Source organism: Colletes gigas, unplaced genomic scaffold (assembly GCF_013123115.1).
Source record: "Colletes gigas isolate AHSC1104 unplaced genomic scaffold, ASM1312311v1 Colletes_gigas_Sc00020, whole genome shotgun sequence".
NCBI lineage: Eukaryota > Metazoa > Arthropoda > Insecta > Hymenoptera > Colletidae > Colletes > Colletes gigas.
In genome coordinates this window covers 4438059-4458700 of record NW_025106649.1, presented here as the reverse complement: position 1 = coordinate 4458700, position 20642 = coordinate 4438059, and the positions used below count along the sequence as shown (strand labels likewise).

Below are 20642 nucleotides of genomic sequence, written 5' to 3'. Positions count from 1 at the left end.
CTTCGGAAGAATGTAAATATATTTTGCCGCGGATCATGGTTATTGCGTGTTAATATGCGAGTATAAACAATTCGTTGATAGTAGAGATGGCGTGCAAAATCACTAACAGTGATTTATCACAGTGATCACAAAATCACGATCACGCTCGTGATTAAACTCCATTCACTACCGTGATCCGAAAGATGGCATTTTAGTAGCGGTTCACGTTAACTGTGATCGTTAGTGTTACGCTAACTCCCCTCAGTGGAAATTCAAAGAATTGCAAATGCGTCGGTTCAAGGGCACATTTAACCCCCTTATTCGGCTATACCCTTTAAATTGTATTGTAACGTAGTCTAAGCAACGAAAAAGGCTGCTTAATTGCATATTTTGTACATTTCAAATGTTAAATTGTTTCAGTCGAATATTTAAATAAATGATAAGTTTGTTGCCACGAAAAAGAAGTATTGCTTAGGTGTAAAACACTCGCTTTAAAAATAAGAAAAGGTATAAAATCATCAGTAATGAAAAGTTCTTATGTTCATTTATATGAAAACATACATATTACACATTTATATACGTTTTTATACATTAATATGACATTGTATATATTTGTATTATAAAGAAATAAGTTACACGAACATTCATGAAACGTATGTTGAAACAATGAGAAATAAAACTTATACTTACATCTATTTATCACTTTTAATTTTTCCTTTTCTTTCTCCTAATAAGAAAATGATGTCAACATTGCTTTTAGACCATATTATAATATAATACAAATACAGTCTAAGGACATAATTCATGAAAAGTGAAAAAATCGCTCCCCACCAATCAAAAGCGATCGCGAAGAATCACGAATCACTGTGAAAAATCACCATGATTGGAAATGAACGTGATCGAATTACGAGTGATTCAAAAGTAACAGTTCACGCCATCTCTAGTTGATGAAATGTAAATGTTTTTATTAAGTTAGATACCTACAGGAAATTTTGCGAGTGTACAAAGGCTCTCGTGATTGATTCTATGTATGATATATCAGATTGGATTCTGAAATTCCTAACGCATGGCCTGGCCCTTTCCCTTCGACGATTCGCAGAACAGACCACGAAGAAGATAGGAATGCCGTCGGTTCATGAATGACGCTCAGCCAGAGAAAGTGGAAGGGATAATCAAGGGTGAGCCTCGTAGTTCTTGGAAGAGAGAAAGAGAGCACATTCGGGGTGTCATTTTCCACACGATGCATCTTAATGACTGTTGTGAATCATGCTACGAAAATTTTGAGGTTAGGTGTTACGTGTCAATGACAAAATTGACGACGGGCACTTCGAGGAAGTATAAGAGGAGAAATGCTTTTAAATTAGTAGTTTCATTAGCGAGGCATTATCAGCACAGTTTACCTTATTCTTAAAATAAAATTTTCCATACGGTGCTAGCTGGATAGCTTCTTTATCTTGTACTTCCTTGATCGTACATGAGTTATGACAGCGTCGGTGTAACATTACCGCAATCGAGCGATATTCTTGCACTATTTCCAAGAAGCACCTTCTCGCGGTAATCGAGAGACGTTTTTACTGTACAGCGAATCACGCGCGAATAAATGTGTACATGCTATTCTTTGGTGTAATTTATTGGCCAGTTAAAAATTTGTTTCGTAATTTATATTATCTTACACAGTCTTTTTTGAATCAATATTTTTATAAATGTAATTACAACACTAACGATGTACGTTATACACATGTAAAATGAGTATGCATTACATAAAATTTCAATAAAAGAGGTCGAATATGATATAACTTGAATCGTATTTGCGTATTTAACCCTTCGAGTACTGTGCCGGAGTCACCTTTGACTCATTACGGAGTACGCTATTCGATGGACATCGTAGATTGACAAGCGTACATTCGCTGGACAATATGAAAATAGAGAGTAAGTCCACGTTCGACGAACAATGTGAGAATCGTGTTTAATTTTATTTTAATCAGAAAATTCTGACCAGTATGTTATAAAATTTTCAAATAAAGAAAAATAAAATTAAAAATACTTTATTATATTGTAAAGTATAAGTATAAGTGAATGTTGTTTAAATTATATCATGTTTAATCTCATTTTGATCAGAAAACTCTCACCGATATGTTAAAAAGAATTTCAATTAGAAAAAGTTAAAATTAAGAAAGTTATGTTATTATGTATATGGACGTAAGAAGTGTACGAAGGTAGGCTCAGATTTTAACGCTAGAACTACCGAAGTGGCCAAAATGACCCATTCGTAATTTCTAATAAAATTTGTTTCTAATAAAAAGTATTTACTCGACTGGGTTTCTAAAAAACCGTAGTTTTCTATAAGAGAATGAATATTTATTTCCATTGCATTATACATTTCTTCGAGTATCTATCGTTTTAATTCCTTTGGTACAAAAAAAAATATACCATAATTGTTGGTAGTTCTAGTCTTAATATCGATGGATACCTTGACATTTGGAGCTTTTAACGAGCGAAGCTTTTAGCTTTTACCGCCACTCCCTTGTATATCACTTACAATCAACTCGAGGACTACGGAGATACAATGGTGGTCCGCGTCCTCGAACTATCGATAAAAAAATGGGAAAGAAACGATTTTCTTTGTGCACTATTTGGGACAATTTCAACATTTAACACGTTAACTGCCGTGGGGGTCACCGGTGGCCGGCACTCGACTTGGTTACAGCGCCGTGTAAATAGTAAAAATGCGCGGCGCCATGGGCAAACCACGTAAAATGCGCGCGGCAGTCAACGTGTTAACCAATATGGGAATTGTAGTACATATGCATCGTCCTTCCACGAGAAGAAGGCACAGAACCGCACAGTGTGTTTACATCCCCACTCTTGCTGCAGTCCGCCGATTGGCTATCACCGATCTACGTCACCGTTTTCGACCAATACCTGTGAGTCAGCGGACTGCGACAGGAGTGGGGATGTAAACACGCTGTACCTTCTCGTGAAAGAATGGTACCATCTTTCTCGATAGATTAAACAGGATGAGTCGTAATTCATGGTACAAATTTGGTCAGGTAGATCCTACGACTCGAAATAAGACGAAAATCAAAATAACAAAATTACATCGAACGCTTTGTTTTTGATTAAATTGAATTTGGATATTAGTTGAGTACACGTGTACTTCACTAGCAGTTGTATTACTATTCATTATTTCTGCTAGAAAACAATGATACATTACCGTACCATTCTTTCCTCCATAGTTTCTATTCTATCTTTTACCAAATTTGAAACATAACATGTCCCAATTGCGTGACGGTGCAGCCTATATGCTGACATTGTTATGTATACTATTTAATTTTAGTTTTTAATTATAGTTTTATACTATTTAATTCTAATAAACTGTTATTTAGGTATTTAATTCATCGATATTCGCAAAGTTCGTATTAATGTTTGATCCCATCGCTACCTGTAAGAGAAACGGTCTGCCATACTCCCAGTGACGTCATGAAACGTCGGAGTACTTGGTAAGCGGCGGTCGATCAACCTCCTCGGATCTCATGCGCTCCTGGCAATACTATCGATCACCGTAGATCATCGATCGTCATTATCGATGATCGTGCGAGTGATCGAGACGCCGTGGATGAAATCGAGGAGTAAACTCGAAGACTCGACTTGATGGGGATACTCCTACCGAAGAATACGATCTACAATTCGGTCAATCGATTCCATTCGTCAAGTTTGCTTTTCCAATTTTAGGAAGGATTTTCTTAACAAAGAAATCCTTAATAGAATCCTTAATAACATCAATTTTAGGTGTCCTTCAAACTAATATCGAGTTTTAAATACTAATTTGAAAAATTTGTATAACGAGATATGTAAAGATTGAAAATTCTAAATGTTGTCTCTATGTAGAAACAGCGTACTGTTTTTGTTTGAAATTAGCTTATTTATATTTCATGCAATAGTACACATAATAGCTTGATAATGTTTTAAATTACTTTTCAATAACAAAAAATTGGTGCTTTATTTCTAATTAAAAATTATTTACTATAGAAAATACTAGATATACCCTAGTATGGTAAAGATGTTGCACAACAGTGTAGTTTTGTATTTTTAACTTGCTTATTGCACCGTTAGATGGCAACACGGTATGTTAAAACGATGAAATATTTTCCTTTTTTTTGGCTCTGAACCAGTGTTTTTCTCGATGAAAACATGTTTTTCATTGAATTTCTCATTTTAATCTTGAAAACAGAAGTCAAGGAAAGCAGAAGTTTAGTTCGTTCTTTGTAGGTGTAATTTTACTTTTTTTAATTACATGTCTATTTAGACTTATAAACCGTAATCAACATTCTTTTTCGTTAGCTTTATTCTTTTATCGTTTTCTTTGTAACTTATTTTAAATATTTATATAAAGAAAAATAAATTGAAAATCAAGTCTCGTATACCTCCTATGTGATCTTACTCGGTTTTCGATCGATAAAAATGAGAATCGCGGAAATAGATAAGTTCCTAGTTTAAAATTTTGCCAACCATACATTTTTTATAAATTGTACACAGAAACATGACTTTATTTAAATTACTGTAGCTCCTAGAATATGGAGATTAATAACAAGGAATTTTTTAGATAGTACAAATTTTGTCTCTGAGGAATTAAATATGGACAAACTTTTTTGAAATATCAAGCTTTACTTAGCTTTTGATAAATATAAAAATATTCAGTAATATTTCATTATGGTTGTATAAAATTGTTGAGCAATTATCTACGTTCTTCTAATGTTAATTTAGATTGCATAGAGTTAGTATCAGCAGTGTTTACATGTATATGTTTGTAGGTGTTAATATAATTAATATTATATTAACACTTATTAGTTAATTATATTAACACTATTAGTATTAATATAATTTGTTTCGTATGCATTTTTATTTCAAAAATATGATGAAAAAAAATGACCGAATCAATTTTATCGCTCAAGATCCGCCATTCTTGTTAAAAAGTAGGACACGCTACGCCTAACCTCAAAACTAGCGTCCACCTTGATGCCAATGCTTTCAGTCGTTCCGTGTAACGAGTTCGAGCAGCTCAAGCGGTAGTTTTACGATTCGTTTCGTCGCAGTGTTACGCAAGAGGTTCGTTTATCTTCATCACGGAAGAAATCGTACTTCTTCGACGTCATTAGCAACATTATTTTGTATCAAAGCGATCGAACAATCAGAAAATTGAACAATCGATTTGCTTATAATTTTTATGTTGTGACCTTTTGTTACTTTAATTGTTATTCGTTGTCGTACAGTGACATAAAATCATGCTTTCTGAAAGTATGTATGTATTTACATGTTCTGCAAAGTGTGACACGAGTGTGCCGCAATATTTTTGTACATCCATAGATACTTGTAGAGCGATGAAATCAATAAGATACAATGACTCACATACAGCGAATGTCACTTAATACATTACAATGTTTACTAAATTTCTACTTGGAAAACGTTGTTCTTATACACTAAGAATGAAGATAATTTGGAAATAAATGCATTAATATATTTTTACTTAATATGTAATGATTATAAATTGACAGCTTATTTATCATCGATAAATTAAATAATTTCGTATTTTTTTATTTAATTTGTCCAATATTATTTCAAAGGAATTTAACGTGTTTGACACAATTGAACGACGGGACTGCTATCTACAGGCCATACGAGTAAACATACTCACAATAAGATGTAAACCATAGACGAGGTATACGAATAGACCTTTCACCCAATGTATTTTTTCGGCCCATTTTTATAGGGCTCTAGACTCTCATTACCATTTTCGTATCACTCGCAACATTACCAACAGGTTACACAAATGAACACAAGAGGAAGTAAGACAGAAAATGAAATTACAGAAACATTCCTGGCCACACATTATATTTTCGGTAAAGAATTTTTTTCTCGAAAGTACGTAAGATTTCGGAGGTATGTGTATTCACCAAAAATGATTAAAATTGACCCTTGTAATCGAAAATAATTTTTCCAGAGTGATTTGAAACTTTTCAATTTCGTCAAAAAATTTAGGCACCTACCCCCTGTCGATTTTTCTTAGAAATTCGTTTTTGATTTTTAGTAATTTTGTTTGACGCCCTTCAGAAAAGTTGTCTAATACTTTTTTGTAGGTACCCATGAGCTCTACTTCAGAAAAAAATTTCATTGAAATATATTCACTATTGTAGGTGTCATGGTCGTTGCGTTTTTTAATCCGTTCTATAGTCAAGTCACATGTGTTTACGCAGCACTATAGCTGCTGCCCATGAATATTAATTCAGTGAATAGTTTCTCAACTGACCGCCATCCATGAGAAGAGGTCGCTAAAAGCACCTCCGAATTTTCAGGTCGGTATGGCAGTCAGATTGGGCCACGAAAGTACATAAGGTGAAAGGTCTACTCGTATACCTCGTCTGTGATGTAAACAAACATGCTGCAATCGATAATCATGCTATAAGTGTTAAGAAACAAGACAAACAAAATTAAAAAATTTAGCATCAATTGAACGAATATGTGAGTCACTGTGTACGGGTTATTTTGAATTACGAGAATCGTCGGTATGCAATTGTTACGACGTTTCTCGCAATCACACTTTCATTTAGTATTCTTTGGCTCGTTGAATTAAACGTTTTTATCACCGTGGAGAGTTAGTTGATTTAGATTTTAATATTAGAATATTAAAAGATTTTTAGGTATATTTTCTCGTGTAGTTCACGGTCTAGGAAGATTCTGGCATTTTGTCGATATCGATGAACAGTAAGTAGGTCTAAACGGATAATCTGAAATATCTAATAAATGGAATTAAAGGTATTGCATACTCGCAAGTATTCTGAAGCGTGATCTATCGATAGATACACCTAATTTTTTCTCGTGCTCACGACTACCGAAGCGCTGTGCATTCACGTTTGGAATTTCACGGAATCTGCAGATGGCAGCTTGCTGATGTATTACCGATTCATTACATAATCTCTATCTCGTTAGGAACGTGAAGTGAGTCATCTGTCGAACGAACTATCATTATGTTTTTGCTTGTGCATGAATTGACATGTTCGTTAAAGTGTGGCGACACGATTTGTGTTTCCTATATATTGTAGACCGTGAAGTAAACATTTAAGATTGCTAAAAAATTGTACTCGTCGTTTCACTGGCATCGCTGCAATAATACTTTTCAATTGTAGCGCGGTAATTTGATATTTTTCGAGTGTGTAGCACGTGCTCGATCGTTCTGTTATTAGGTAAGTGGTGTTGGTAATACGTAAAACTCAGAGGTAACTTTAGTTTGTCAAAACATCGTTGAATTTATACATAGTTTACTTGTACATACAATTGTAACATAGGAATGAAACAATAAAAATAGAAATAGGAGAGTAGAGAAGACTTTTGGGTCACCGATTTAACTGTAACCTTATATATATGTATATTAACCTTATATGGATGAAGTTCTGAAAGGCCCCATTGGCCGATCGTTACAAGATTTGGAGGGGAAGGGGGTGGGAAGGGGAGAGGGGAGAAGAGGGCCGAAATCTAAAGTCTCAGCTTCGGGTAATTAATAGTTTCCGAGATATTAATAAAAAAACTTTCCGTACGATATATTGAATTCTGTCTGTATGAACATAGCATAGACGTCACTAATACAACCGTCATTCTTTGGAATAGTATCGTCCTCAACTGTTGAATAGCTCATGACGCATAGCAATATCGAGCCTAAGTTTCTATAGAGTGTTCCGCTTAAAATTTACGCGCTTTTTTCAAGCTGCATTACATTTTAATTTCGATGACCAAAAATGATTAAGTTTCGCTACTAGATACACTATAATTACGGTAATGTTGAGTAATAACATATGTATTCGATCCCTGGATACATTTTTCTACAAGGTGTCCTACAGAAAATGGATTTTTATGTCAAATTTTAATTTTATTGGCCCGGAAAATGTTAGTTTGCAATATACTATACAAATCTAACGTAAATATGTATAGTGTCTCACTCATTCTGAACCGTAAGCAGTCCCCGCTCGGCGAAATAAAAAATAGCCAAACCTAACCTAACATCTTGGAAACTATTAAATACCGGAATCTAATATTTTATATTTAAGATCCGTACCTCTCCATCTTCCCATTCGCTAGATTTCATATCGATCGGTCACCGGGACCTTTCAGAACGACAGCTCTTATACAGGGTGTGCAGCCACCCATGGGAAAAATTTTAATGAGGATTTCTAGAGTTATTAAAAAATTAAATTCAAAAATTTCAAATCATTCACGGAAAAATTATTTTCGGTTGCGGGGGTCAATTACAATTATTTTTGGTGAATAGGCATACCCCCGAATTTCTACGCACTTTTGAGAAAAAAATTCGAGCAGGTGCTGAAATTTTTTGGCGCAATTAAAAAATTTCAAATCGTTCTAAAAAAATTACTTTTGGTTGCAGGGGGTAATTACAATGATTTTTTGTTAATACACATACCCTCGTAATGCTACGCACTTTCGAGAAAAAAATTCAGGAATGTGGATAAATTTTTCGACAAAATTAAAAAATTTCAAATCGTTCTAAAAAAATTATTTTTAGTTGCGGGGGTCAATTGCAATCATTTTTGGCGAAGACACATATCCCCGAAATTCTACGTACTTTCGAGAAAAAAATTCTTTACCGGAAGTATACTGTCTGGCCGGAAATGTTGCTATAACGTTTTAACAAAACCTCAATCAACAAATTAGTATTCTTGATTTTCGTTTTATTTTGGCCTCTAGAATCTCCCATTAAAATTTTCTCCAAGAGTGGCCGAACACCCTGTATATTCAGAGATTTCGAGTTTGAACCGATAAGCATTTTTTCTTTCTGTACTAATTTATTAATGCTTCTATTCCATGGTGTTCGTACGATAGTATTTTTATACGTAAATACAATAGAGCATATATTATTGTCAAGTTTCTTTTGAAAACATTCATCATATGTATGAACATGTATGTATATAAAACGTTGTTCAAGTTCGAGAGATCCTTGAGTAGTTCGCAAATATCCCGCGCATCGCTACCGAACAACACATCATTACTAATAATCAAAAACAGCCGTGAAGATCATTTGACTCACACGAACGTGTTCAAAATTCTTCAAAATCAAAAGCGATTATTTGACATAATTTTATTAGAAGCAACGAATGGATTTAAAAATATATGGAACGAATCTTGTTAATGGGCAGGGCGCGTTAACGAGGCGTGTAATGCTATTCAATTTTTAAAATGACCTGTAATTCTTGTTACGATTATGCAATGACAATTACCGCAATTAAACGGCACGGATCGATCCGTCATCACCATCAGTGATTGATCAGTTGCACCAATTCCACGCTACGCTGCCACAATTTATCTTATAATATGTATATAAAATACTTTCAGGAAGTATCAAACACGATTAAAGTTTACTACGCGAAACTAAAAATTTTGTACAAATTCTATTCAAATAAATTACCGAAATGGTATTCAAAGGTGAGGAAGTTTTTGAAAAGCGATTTAAAATCGTCGATTAGATTATAAAACCTTGTTCCTACTGCACTTGGCGTCTATCCAGTCACGGAGTATCATCTGACGGTTCCTATATCTCATTAATTACATCTCAGTGGCATAACCGAGCCACAGAATGTACACAATATCATTATGCCACTTGCAGTTGCGTAGAAGATACTCGACTTATAATCGACACAGTGCGACTTTGCTAAATTAATTGACGATCAGTGACGTATCTAAAAAAAGCTGAGGAGGTAAGGGGATTAATAAAAAATCTGCAAAATCTGCGAAAAATATGCAAGAACCTCATGCTTAGAAATAATAAGTAAAAATAGAAATATTAAAGTTTAAATGATTATTCAACGTCTAACAACGAATAAACATTTTGTGCTCAAATGGGGCTGTGCTAAATTCCTTGTAGTCTCAACTCCCCCCCTTCGTTTGTTCCTCGTATCCGCTACTACTGTCGATTGCTTATCTCCGGATATTTATAGGGCTCTAGTCATGAAATTCTTTAGGTCAGAGTCTTGCTTCTACTATACTACCGACAACATTTGCTATGTAGCATAGGAATTAATACGTCGAAAATCTGACATCAGTTGTTGTGGAAGTTAGGTTAGGATCAAGCAAGGTCTCGGCTTATTGCCGTGTCACAACGCAACGTCTTGATCGTGAAACGTGTCTACCTGGCCACTCGATCTGCACACACGTATTTTCACTTTAAGCAGAAGAGTCTGGAATCGGGCCAGAATTTGATCGTGTGACTAATATTCAATGGCGGACCTCATACTTTGCTGGTAATACAGTCGAGAATCGATCTAGAGGCCAAGTTGACGTTGGAAGATCAAGCGACAAAATGCTTCCTCAAATGCCTGCTTAACACGTTCACTGCCAGATGAAAACCGTATAATATTCTGCAAAAGTAAACTGTTGATTTTAGACCATTGTAAGCTACATAACCTAAAATTTGTTTCAGTAGTTATTTTCTTAACCTTGTTAAAATTCACAAATTCTATTCAAACTTATTTCCTTTGACGTCGTAACTTGAGAATTAATTTTTCTAGTATCATAATGGTAAATCCTGTCGCCCATATATGGATAGCGTGGCCGTCAAAGTGTTAACAGATGAAACGTAAAACTATTTTTAATTCTTCGCGGTAAAGATGAACTCTTGACGAGATTCTATTCAATGCTTTTTTGTCAGTATGTAATAGCTTTAATAACTTTCTGTGCATTCGATGCTCTTCAATTTCCACTTAAAATTGTTGCCTACTCTTGGTATTGTATATAGATTCGCTATAATTCTATTTCGTAATTTGAGCGCTTCTAAAAATACGTATCGTTGATGCATGAGTTTTTTTATTTGTTAATCATTCGATTGAATTTTTAGCGGGCGCAATACGTAATCTATATGTTTCGTGATGCGATGGTATCTTTGAATCAGACGTGATCTAATAATACACCTTCGATGATTCATGATTATATTAAATTTAAAAAAATTAAGCTCCATTTGTCGTAATACTATTTTTAAAAACCATAACGCGATAATAAATTTATATTTAGCCAGTGGTCTATTTATAGTGACGATTTATAACGATTATAGGCAGCATCGAGAGAAACCATGTTGTCCAATTTTTCGAATAAAAATACGAACGAAGGGTATTCGAGCTTACTATAAAAGGATATAGGTAAACAAGTCCAGAGTACAGCCTTGCCACCAGGCCGATTGTAAAAAGAAAACAAGGAAAAACTCGACACTACCGACCGAAGTTGGTAGAAGCAATGAATCACCTTCGAAAAATACTTTAACCCGGCTTTAAAACGAACTAAACAATTACATTTTCGATATTAAATACTGCACGTGTGTCTATCGTGTACTTCAAACAGTTATGCAATCTTATAATTCTATTTATTAATCGCAAATTCAGAATCGAAATGGGTAATCGTACATATAATATTTTTTTATAAAAAGTGTTAAAAATATGTATTGTGTTTATTTCAATAATGGTAGCAAGTCATTGTCGAGGAAAAATGTTATCATCTTTGCAAATTTTAACGACTACAACATCATTTCTAACAAGTTCTAACGAATGCGAGCGATTCTAGCATTTATCCATACAGATATTCAAACACCCGATAAATTCAATCATTATTTTCCGTTCACTGTAAACATCGCGTGGTTATGCACATAAGCAGAAAATAAACGGTTTCTTGAAAGAACCAAAGAGACGAACGGAACATTCTAGCATACTCTCGCGTATTCTTTCGGCCGTTTCCGTGAACGTTCGACTATGCTCGGCTCGGTAATCACGTGGTTTCAAACGTACCACCCAACAAATATATATTTAAGTTGCTCTGGCCGCGCGCTGACAGTTTCACTATCGACCTGAAAGCAGTGTGTGAAGACGTGCGTTTTCGATATTCTCGAGAAGAACAATTTTTTTGAATACAAAACCTTTTGATACGCGAGTGTGTGATAGTGCTAAGAAAAGAGACGAGTGACACACGAGTGGCCATCCTATACAAGGAAAAGGAAAACAAGAAATTTAAGCAGGAAGAAAGAAGATCGAACGAAGAAGCGCTGGACTAAAACGACTTTGTCACGCATTGCTCTTCTGGTAATCATTGACAGACCCTTAGAAAAAAACGAGTGTGTTGCCAATACGTTTAATTTTTGTTCGGCTTTTTGTTAACCACGCCGGCACAGTTTAGCGAGCTTCTTTGCTGATCCCCTGAATAAACAAGCAAAACGTGTGAAAAAAAAAACAATACCTTAACCTGCAGAGAGCTCTTAACGGCAACGGGCCGTTAAGTGTGTGAAAAAGCCAGACTATTAAAGAACACAGAGGCAGAAAAGGAATCCACGTATTATTAAGCAGGCACGGATCGAAAGAGTCCACAAAATGGACTCGCCTGTCATCTTGGACAAAGCATCCGAATTCGGAGAACCGATCGATTTGGACCGTCCGTTCCGTGTAAGTGGTGCCATATTTTTTTTTCCAGTCCCCTCGTTTACGTGAAACGTGTCATGGATACGGAAATAATCTTCTAAGAGATACCTGTATGATTAAACACGTATTTTTAATTAACGAGTTTCAACGTTCGATTGAAATCGTACTTAACGATAATAGAAGCCGATAATAGAGACTTATCTCTGATCCCTAGTAATCCATGCGGATGTTTCCGCTCAGACTTTTCTAGATCGTTCGATTCGCTTCCATAGTAAGTTATAATTTTACAGAAACGTGATGGTTTTTATATTCAGCAATCATTGTTAAACTAATGTTCGTTAAACTCCCTTACTAGATATACATAGCTATACCGATATAGATTATTAGAAATGTACAAATTGCGTGTGCCCATTTTGGAAGACTGTCGCATTCACTGCGCTAAAGCGTACTCTACACACGAGTCTGGACATCATTTTGAAATAACCAGAATTCACTTTTAAAGATAATTTAAATTCAAGTATTTTGGAATAAATCTTATTATTCCTGCAATGTTGAAAAATCGATGGTACACTGTCGTCTTAATCTTTTCAAGGATACTGGCACATACAGTGAGTTACAAAATTATTCGCTCATGCGAATGTGCGTGTATACACGTCAATAAGGCAAATAAATTGAGGGATTAAAAGTGTAGATTTTCGGTCAATTACCAATATTGTTAAACATCAAAAAATTCTGATACGTCCGTGCATACATGAACATTTATTGTACTGAACAGTACGATCCACGTGTGAATACGGTTTTCGACACCAAATTTCGGAACTGTTTATACTGATAGCTATAACCACCTTATTATTTTTTGTGTTGTCAGTTTTGAGATATAACTCCATATCAAATAAAAAATTAAATTTGGATTTAGACGTAATATTTCTCTCGCCTAACATAAATGCCTGCTATATCGAAAATTCACTCGTTACATTTTTTCATGCTATCGACGGAGATCTCTTCATGCGTATCATTGGACTCGTTTCTGCGGTGTAACGTCGCCGGTCGTTCGTTCGACCTTCTCTTGGTTGTTCGTGAGATCGCGTGTAAGTTAGAAATAGAATCCGCGAGGAGTGACGTGTTTTTCGATGCCACGGAACATTGGTCCGGTCGAGTCGTAGATTTCTTCTCGCTTTCACCAAAATTTGCTCTATACCAGAAAATGAAAAGAATTTTTTATACGCGCCTTGTATTTTTTCGGAAATCGGTAAATATATTAATACGGGAATGTAGAAAAATACAGAGCAAACAGTCTTTAAACATTATACGATTGTTGTTACTTTTTATTTTTGAATTTTTGTGGTCACAGATTTCTACAGATAATGAACATTGATTTTCGGACAGAAAATAGTCCAAAAATGTAAAATAAAATTAATAAGCCATCACGCGCGTGTAGGATTGTCTAAATATTGAGAATTAAAAAATTCTATGTACACTGTAGGCTTTATATTTAAGTGGGTTGATTTTTGTGTAAACGTAAGTCTTAAAATTACTTTAAAAAATTGTGGTTCATGCCAAAAAATACAAATTCTATGCATTAAAAGGGAACAAAAATTTCTAGGTCACTTAGTCAGAGGCTTCCTTTTTGAGATGTAAGCAGTTGAAAGTTTCGTTCTTCTACTCGTGTCGTTACTTAAATAGAAAATTGAGCAAAAGATACTTTTACCATTGTTCGGATGGTTCGAATGATCATAACAATATTAATATCTTTATTACATAACGTATACAGGAAAAAATAGTTTTAAACGATACGCATAAATACGTACAAGGTAAGGTACAGTTGGCGCTGTTTTTATACTTGAGCTTAATAAAGTATATTTAAATTAATAATTACAACTATGATTACAAATAAATGGGAATATTTAGAATTGCAATATCGTTGTAATGAGCATTTATGCGAGTCTTCGGAATATACGAATGCATGTATTGTGAAATAAGTAGTTAAAAATAATCTATTATGACAATTATTATGATGAATGATTGATAAAATATTTTGTATCTTTAACTTGACATTGAAAATTTTTATCGAGATAAAATATGCTCGTGTCATTTAGTCGAGCACGCACAACTTTAGACGGGAATGCTTCTGCAAGTACGCTCTCCTCGGGCGAGGCTCGTTCCTCCAAAACACAAGCGTTGTTGACGCTAATAATAAACTAACGGAGAGGTTTCTCCTCGATCTCTCTCTCTTTCTCTCCCTCTCTCTCTTTGTCGAGGACGCGGCTCTCGCGTGGTCCCCTTCGTGAAACACACAAGAAAAAGAGGAAGAATAAAAAAATGTAACATAATCGCGACCCATTTGTCGACTCCACGGTTTATTTTCTCCCGTTTATCTTAACCTCTCGACCGTATTAGGCTCGTTTCCAGGCCTCACGACAACGTTTTCCGTATATGGTTTTTCCCTTTAGAATTGCATATAGAGAGTGAACCAACTTTTTGTATAAAAATTGTATGGTATGGAGGGGCTCGTAATATGCAAGTAACAATTTTTATGCAAGTGAAAGAGTTTCAAAGATCTCAAGGTTATCTTCACTTTTTTAAATAGCATTGTATAATATCCTATTTCTAGTAAAATAGCATGGGTTTAGACAATTTTAATGACCTCCGATACAAGGTCATTCGGTAACAGTTAATAGGATGCAAAGTGACTTACATTATAAGAGATGCATCGAAGTGATGCCCATTGGCGTCGAGCAACATTGCAATCCTTGGATTACTATAGTCCGTACGCGTGCTATCATTTCCGGATTGATTGTAGCACATGTTCTCGTGAGTCTTTCTTTCATATCTTGTGGAGTTGTTGGTTTCTCTTGGTACACGATAGCTTTTAATGTTTTGTGATGAACATGTGCTACAATCAACTAGGAAATGATAACCGCGTACGGACTTCACTTTGAGCATCTTTTATAATGTAAGTCACTTTGCAGCCTGTTACCCTTTATCGAATGACCTTGTATTGGGGGACAATAAAATTGTCTAAATCCATGCTATTTTATTAAAAATAGGATAGTATGCAATGCTATTAAAAAAATCTCTGAAATTCTTACATTTACATAAAAATTATTATATGCATACTACGAACCCCTCCATACCATACAATTTTTATGTAAAAATTTTTTATATGAAAAGTTTCTCATTTTTATTCAATTTAAAAAATATTATAAACTTTACACAGTGTCAACCGAACGTGAAGTATTTATATTAACTGTATGCAACTTACATTCTATAATATAGCAACTACATATTCATATTTATATTTACGATGGGGCAAATTGTGACAGCAATAACAACTAGTCCCAGTCAACATATACAGGGTGCTCGGTCACCTCTGGGGAAAATTTTAATGGGAGATTCTAGAGGCCAAAATAAGGCGAAAATCAAAAATATCAATTTGTTGATTGAGGCTTCGTTAAAAAGTTATTAAAAAATTAAATTAAAAAATTTCAAATCATTCACGGAAAAATTATTTTCGGCTGCGGGGGCCAATTACAATCATTTTTGGTGAGTAGACATACTCCTGAAAGCCTACGTACTTTCGAGAAAAAAATTCGAGTAGAGATGGACTTTGACGACAAAATTAAAAAATTTCAAATCGTTCTGGAAAAATTATTTTTAGTTGCGGGGGTCAATTACAATCATTTTTGGCGAATACACATATCCCCGAAATCCTGCGTACTTTCGAGAAGAAAATTCTTTACCGAAAATATAATTTCTGGCCAGAAATGCTTCCTCAGAATTTCATGCAAATGTTTAAAATATCATAACTTCTGAACGAATTGGAGGATTTTAATGTTTGAAAATGAAAACAACACGTATTTTAGTGAAGTATATGTAGAAATTCCAAGAATATTCGAAAAATTGTTCCTTGAAGTTGTTCTTCATAAAAATGGTTCAATTTTCAAACCTCCGTAACTTCTATAATAGTGAACGTATCGTAATGAAATTTAGTATGGTAATGGAGCTCATAGTTATCTACAAAAAGTACAAAACTAAATTTCCGTAGGACGTCAAACAAATTTATTAAAAACGAAAAACAAAGATCGACAAAGGGGGTAGGTGCCTAAATTTTTCCGCGAAATTAAAAAGTTTCAAATCGTTCTGGAAAAATTATTTTCGATTGCAGGGGTCAATTACAATCATTTTTGGTCAACAGACATACCCCCGAAATTCTAACCATTTTCGAGAAAAAAATTCGAGTAGGTGTACAAAACTGACAAAATTAAAAAATTTCAAATCGTTCTGGAAAAATTATTTTTGGTTGCGGGAGTCAATTACAATAATTTTTAGTGAATATACGCATCCCCGAAATCCTATCCACTGTCGAGAAAAAAATTCGAGAAGGTGTGAAATTTTTCGACAAAATTAAAAAATTTCAAATCGTTTTAAAAAAATTATTTTTGGTTGTTGGGAGCAATTACAATAATTTTTGGTGAATATACGTACCGCCGAAATCCTACGTACTTTCGAGAAGAAAATTCTTTACGGAAAGTATAATTTTTGGCCAGAAATATTTCTATAATTTTTTAACGAAGCCTCAATCAACAATTTAGTATCCTTGATTGTCGTCTTATTTTGGCCTCTAGAATCTCCCATTAAAATTTTTCCCATGGGTGACCGAACACCCTGTATGTAAACAACCTATGAGAATATTTTTACGTTAAATAATCGAAGTAGACCAAAATATTACGATTGAAAAAGATTTACTTATCTGGCACACGACTAGGTCATTGCTCGCACCACACAATTCACGAACTAAAACGAACGTCGACGATGCTGTGATTGATTCCCGTATTGAAAACAAATATGATCGTTGCAGTATTCTTGTTCAACTCATAACCGTTGGTACAACTTACCCTAAAAATTTATAGCGCCAGTTTTCCCTACTCGAACCCGTGTTTACACGCTAACCTGCATAACAACTGAAACAAATAATACGTTTCGTGCCGCATATACGCATCACGCCGAACTTACCGTTCAAACCATTTGGAATTTTCATTGTAAACTGAAGTATTTTTAATCCTCATTTTAGAATTTTATTAGAATTTTTAAATGAAGAATAAGACATCAGTATAATTAAAGACAGTGAGTAATGAACAGCGCGCCAGCCAAATCGTATTCAATCGTACAGATGTACGACAAATTTTTAAATATCGTTATTTCGGAAACGAAGCATTATAAGAAAAAATTTTATTTTATATTTTCAAGTTATTTTACCGTGGGGAATCACCCTCTCGCCATTTGCACTACGAATAATGGAACACCCTGCATATCATATGTATTTTTAACTCACTCGACGCGTACCACTTTTGACTCGCATACCACAGCTGATATACGTATCATACTTCGGGAAACCCTGGTATATGTCGTTGTATCCGGAAAATTAAGCGATTATGACACTGTCCCTACTATTATATAAATTAATTTGGATGTTGTGAATCTATATGCATTTATACGTATATGTCTATTATGAACTCAGAAACCACTGAACCAATTTATAAACAAAACTTTCAGTGCTAGATAGCTTAATTTTCCAGTTTAGATATACTAGGGCTAGATATATCTAGGTTATGTAATATTACTTTATCAAGTTCCGAATATTAAATGACTGCGAACCATGTATGCATTGTTTTTTTCTTGTTTCATCGTTTCAGATGAAACACTAGCCAAACATGCGCTGAAGGTGACCTCTAAATTTGATGTTAATCGGTCAATTAGAAATATAACTTTGTTAATTATGCGAATTGAACAATAGCCATCGATAGGAATATCTTCAAGGGCATACCCTTTCTGGAAATGAAATAAAAGAAATTGATTTTTTTAAATTCTAAATGAGAATGTCCCCCTTAATAACATATTCGCGCAAAATTTAACTATCAAGGATTTTTTCGAAGTCAAAACGGTAACTTTGCCCGAATAGTAACGCGATTCGTCATTCCGTTATAAATCATCGATTTGGAATGTCCGGAATTCCCAATACTCGTATGCATTCGTAGCGTATGTTATTGGTTGTTGCACGGTTGCCCACGTGTACTGTGTCACGTTGCACGCGATGAGAGATCCGTGGCGCGACAATAAAATCGCAAAAAGTCACATAAAAGGCATGGAACGCAAGGAATGTCGTCCATGGATGAATATTCAGCACGAAGCGTGAAACGTGTGCAACTGCACTTTCCTGGAACTGCACCGCGTAATAATTAATACATTTCATAACGTCGAGATCGGAAGATGGGAAGAACATGAGTCGACGCGTTCATCAAAGGCGGAATATGTATTAAGTAGAGGTCCCTATTTCATGTGTACATAAAATACACACGTATACGTATACATATACATATACAGGGTGTTCGGTCAGCCCTGGGAACAATTTTAATGGAAGATTCTAGAGGCCAAAACAAGACGAAAATCAAGGATACTATTTTGTTGATTGAGGCTTCGTTAAGAAGTTATAGAAAAATTTCCGGCCACACAGTATATTTTCGGTAAAAAATTGTTGTCTCGAAAGTAAGTAAGACTTTGAGGGTATGTCTATTGACCAAACATTGTAATTGACCCCCGTAACTGAAAATAATTTTTTCAGAACCTTTTGAAAACATTTTTTTTCGCCGAAAAATATTTGCCTTGTCGATTTTTCTTAAAAATTCGTTTTTAATTTTTAGTAATTTTGTTTGACGCCCTTAAGAAAAGTTGTCTAATATTGTAGGAATTATGGCCGTTTGAAAATTGAACCATTTTTATGGGGTTTTTCTCGCCTTACGGGATCAAGGAGCAAGTTTTCGGATATTTTTGGAATTTCTACATATTCTACATCAAAATACGCGTTATTTGCTTTTTGAAACATTAAAATCCTTCAATCCGTTCAGAAATTATGATGTTTTAAAGATACACAAGAAAATTCAGACAGACATTTTTGGCCAGAAATGATATTTTCGGTAAAGGATTTTTTTCTCGAAAGTGTGTAGGATTACGAGGGTATGTCTATTGACTAAAAATGATTGTAATTGTCCTCTGGATCCAAAAATAATTTTTCCGTGAATGATTTGAAACTTTTTAATTTAATTTTTTAATAACTTTTTAACGAAGGCTCAATCAACAAATTGATATTCTTGATTTTCGTCTTATTTTGGCCTCTAAAATGAGCCGTGGCAATTTTTCCCAAGGATGGACGAACACCAAAATAACAACATAAGTTATATAGATAAATAACATTATATCTTGTCGAGGTGTAAACGCGAGTAACAATATTGGGGAAAAAGTTATTTAGAACAAGAAATTTAAATATTACGAATAAATTCGATTTATTTGTAATTCATGAGGAACAAACAATATAATTCTTGAATAACGAATAAATCAAAATGCTTATAAAATACTAGTCTTCCATAGATTTTTACCTGCATTTAAGGAAAACAGTTATCTAATTAGGAAAATATAATTTGTAGTAATGTTAATACTACTACGTACAAAATTGTCTTATTTAAGAATATCATATAATTATATTGAAAGAAATATTACTGAGTATTTTGTGTATAATATTACTGAGTGTTTTATTAGAATAACTGTTTCCATACTGTTGATAGGATGATAGTGTATGTTTACCAAGAAGATTGGTTCAGCGTTTGTGGTACTCAAAATGTACAAACAACAAATGCATATTGCAAACGTTAAGTATACAGCAATGCTTGGATAATTGCGAGTCATTTTCGATTGGATAAGTGAACAGTAGTCATCCCTACTACTGGGGGTAACTTGACTTGGGCTCAAATATCGGCAAGAATTTGTTTTTAATCTACTTCTAATAGAGTGTAGAATCGTATTCGTGAGTGCCAAAAGAATGAGTTATGGTTGTTCATTAATCCAACCTGTATTGGACTTTGCAGTCTGTGCCGGAGTCATTTCTGACTCAAACCTACATTTCACTAATAGAGATATACAGGGTGTTTGTCTACCCCTGGGAAAAATTTTAATGGTGGACTCTAGAGACCAAAATAAGACGAAAATCAAGAATACCAATTTGTTGATGGAGGCTTTGTTAAAAAGTTATTAACGTTTAAAGTTCCGCCCGTACTGAATTTTTTTCTCGAAAATGCGCAGAATTTCGCGGGTATGTCTATTCACCAAAAATGATTGTAATTGACCCCCGTATCCAAAAATAATTTTTCCAGGACGATT

At 34.4% G+C, this 20642-nt stretch overlaps 1 protein-coding gene across 3 annotated transcripts in view; it reads left to right on the top strand.

Moving 5' to 3' along the window:
- The window catches only part of LOC122400929 (BAG domain-containing protein Samui-like), a 38897-nt gene that overhangs the window by 10859 nt on the left and 7396 nt on the right, over positions 1–20642 (top strand). Inside the window, exon 1 of one of the 3 annotated variants that reach the window (XR_006259401.1) lies at positions 7026–7217. The exons of 1 other annotated variant lie outside the window; for it this stretch is intronic. Coding sequence is in view for 1 of the 2 variants with exons in the window: in XM_043402705.1 (XP_043258640.1) it covers positions 12387–12458 (72 nt within the window). In the remaining variant the exon portion in view is untranslated. Of the gene's footprint in view, positions 1–7025; positions 7218–11495; positions 12459–20642 lie in introns of those variants that run through there. One more of the 3 variants, XM_043402705.1, reaches the window with a different exon arrangement.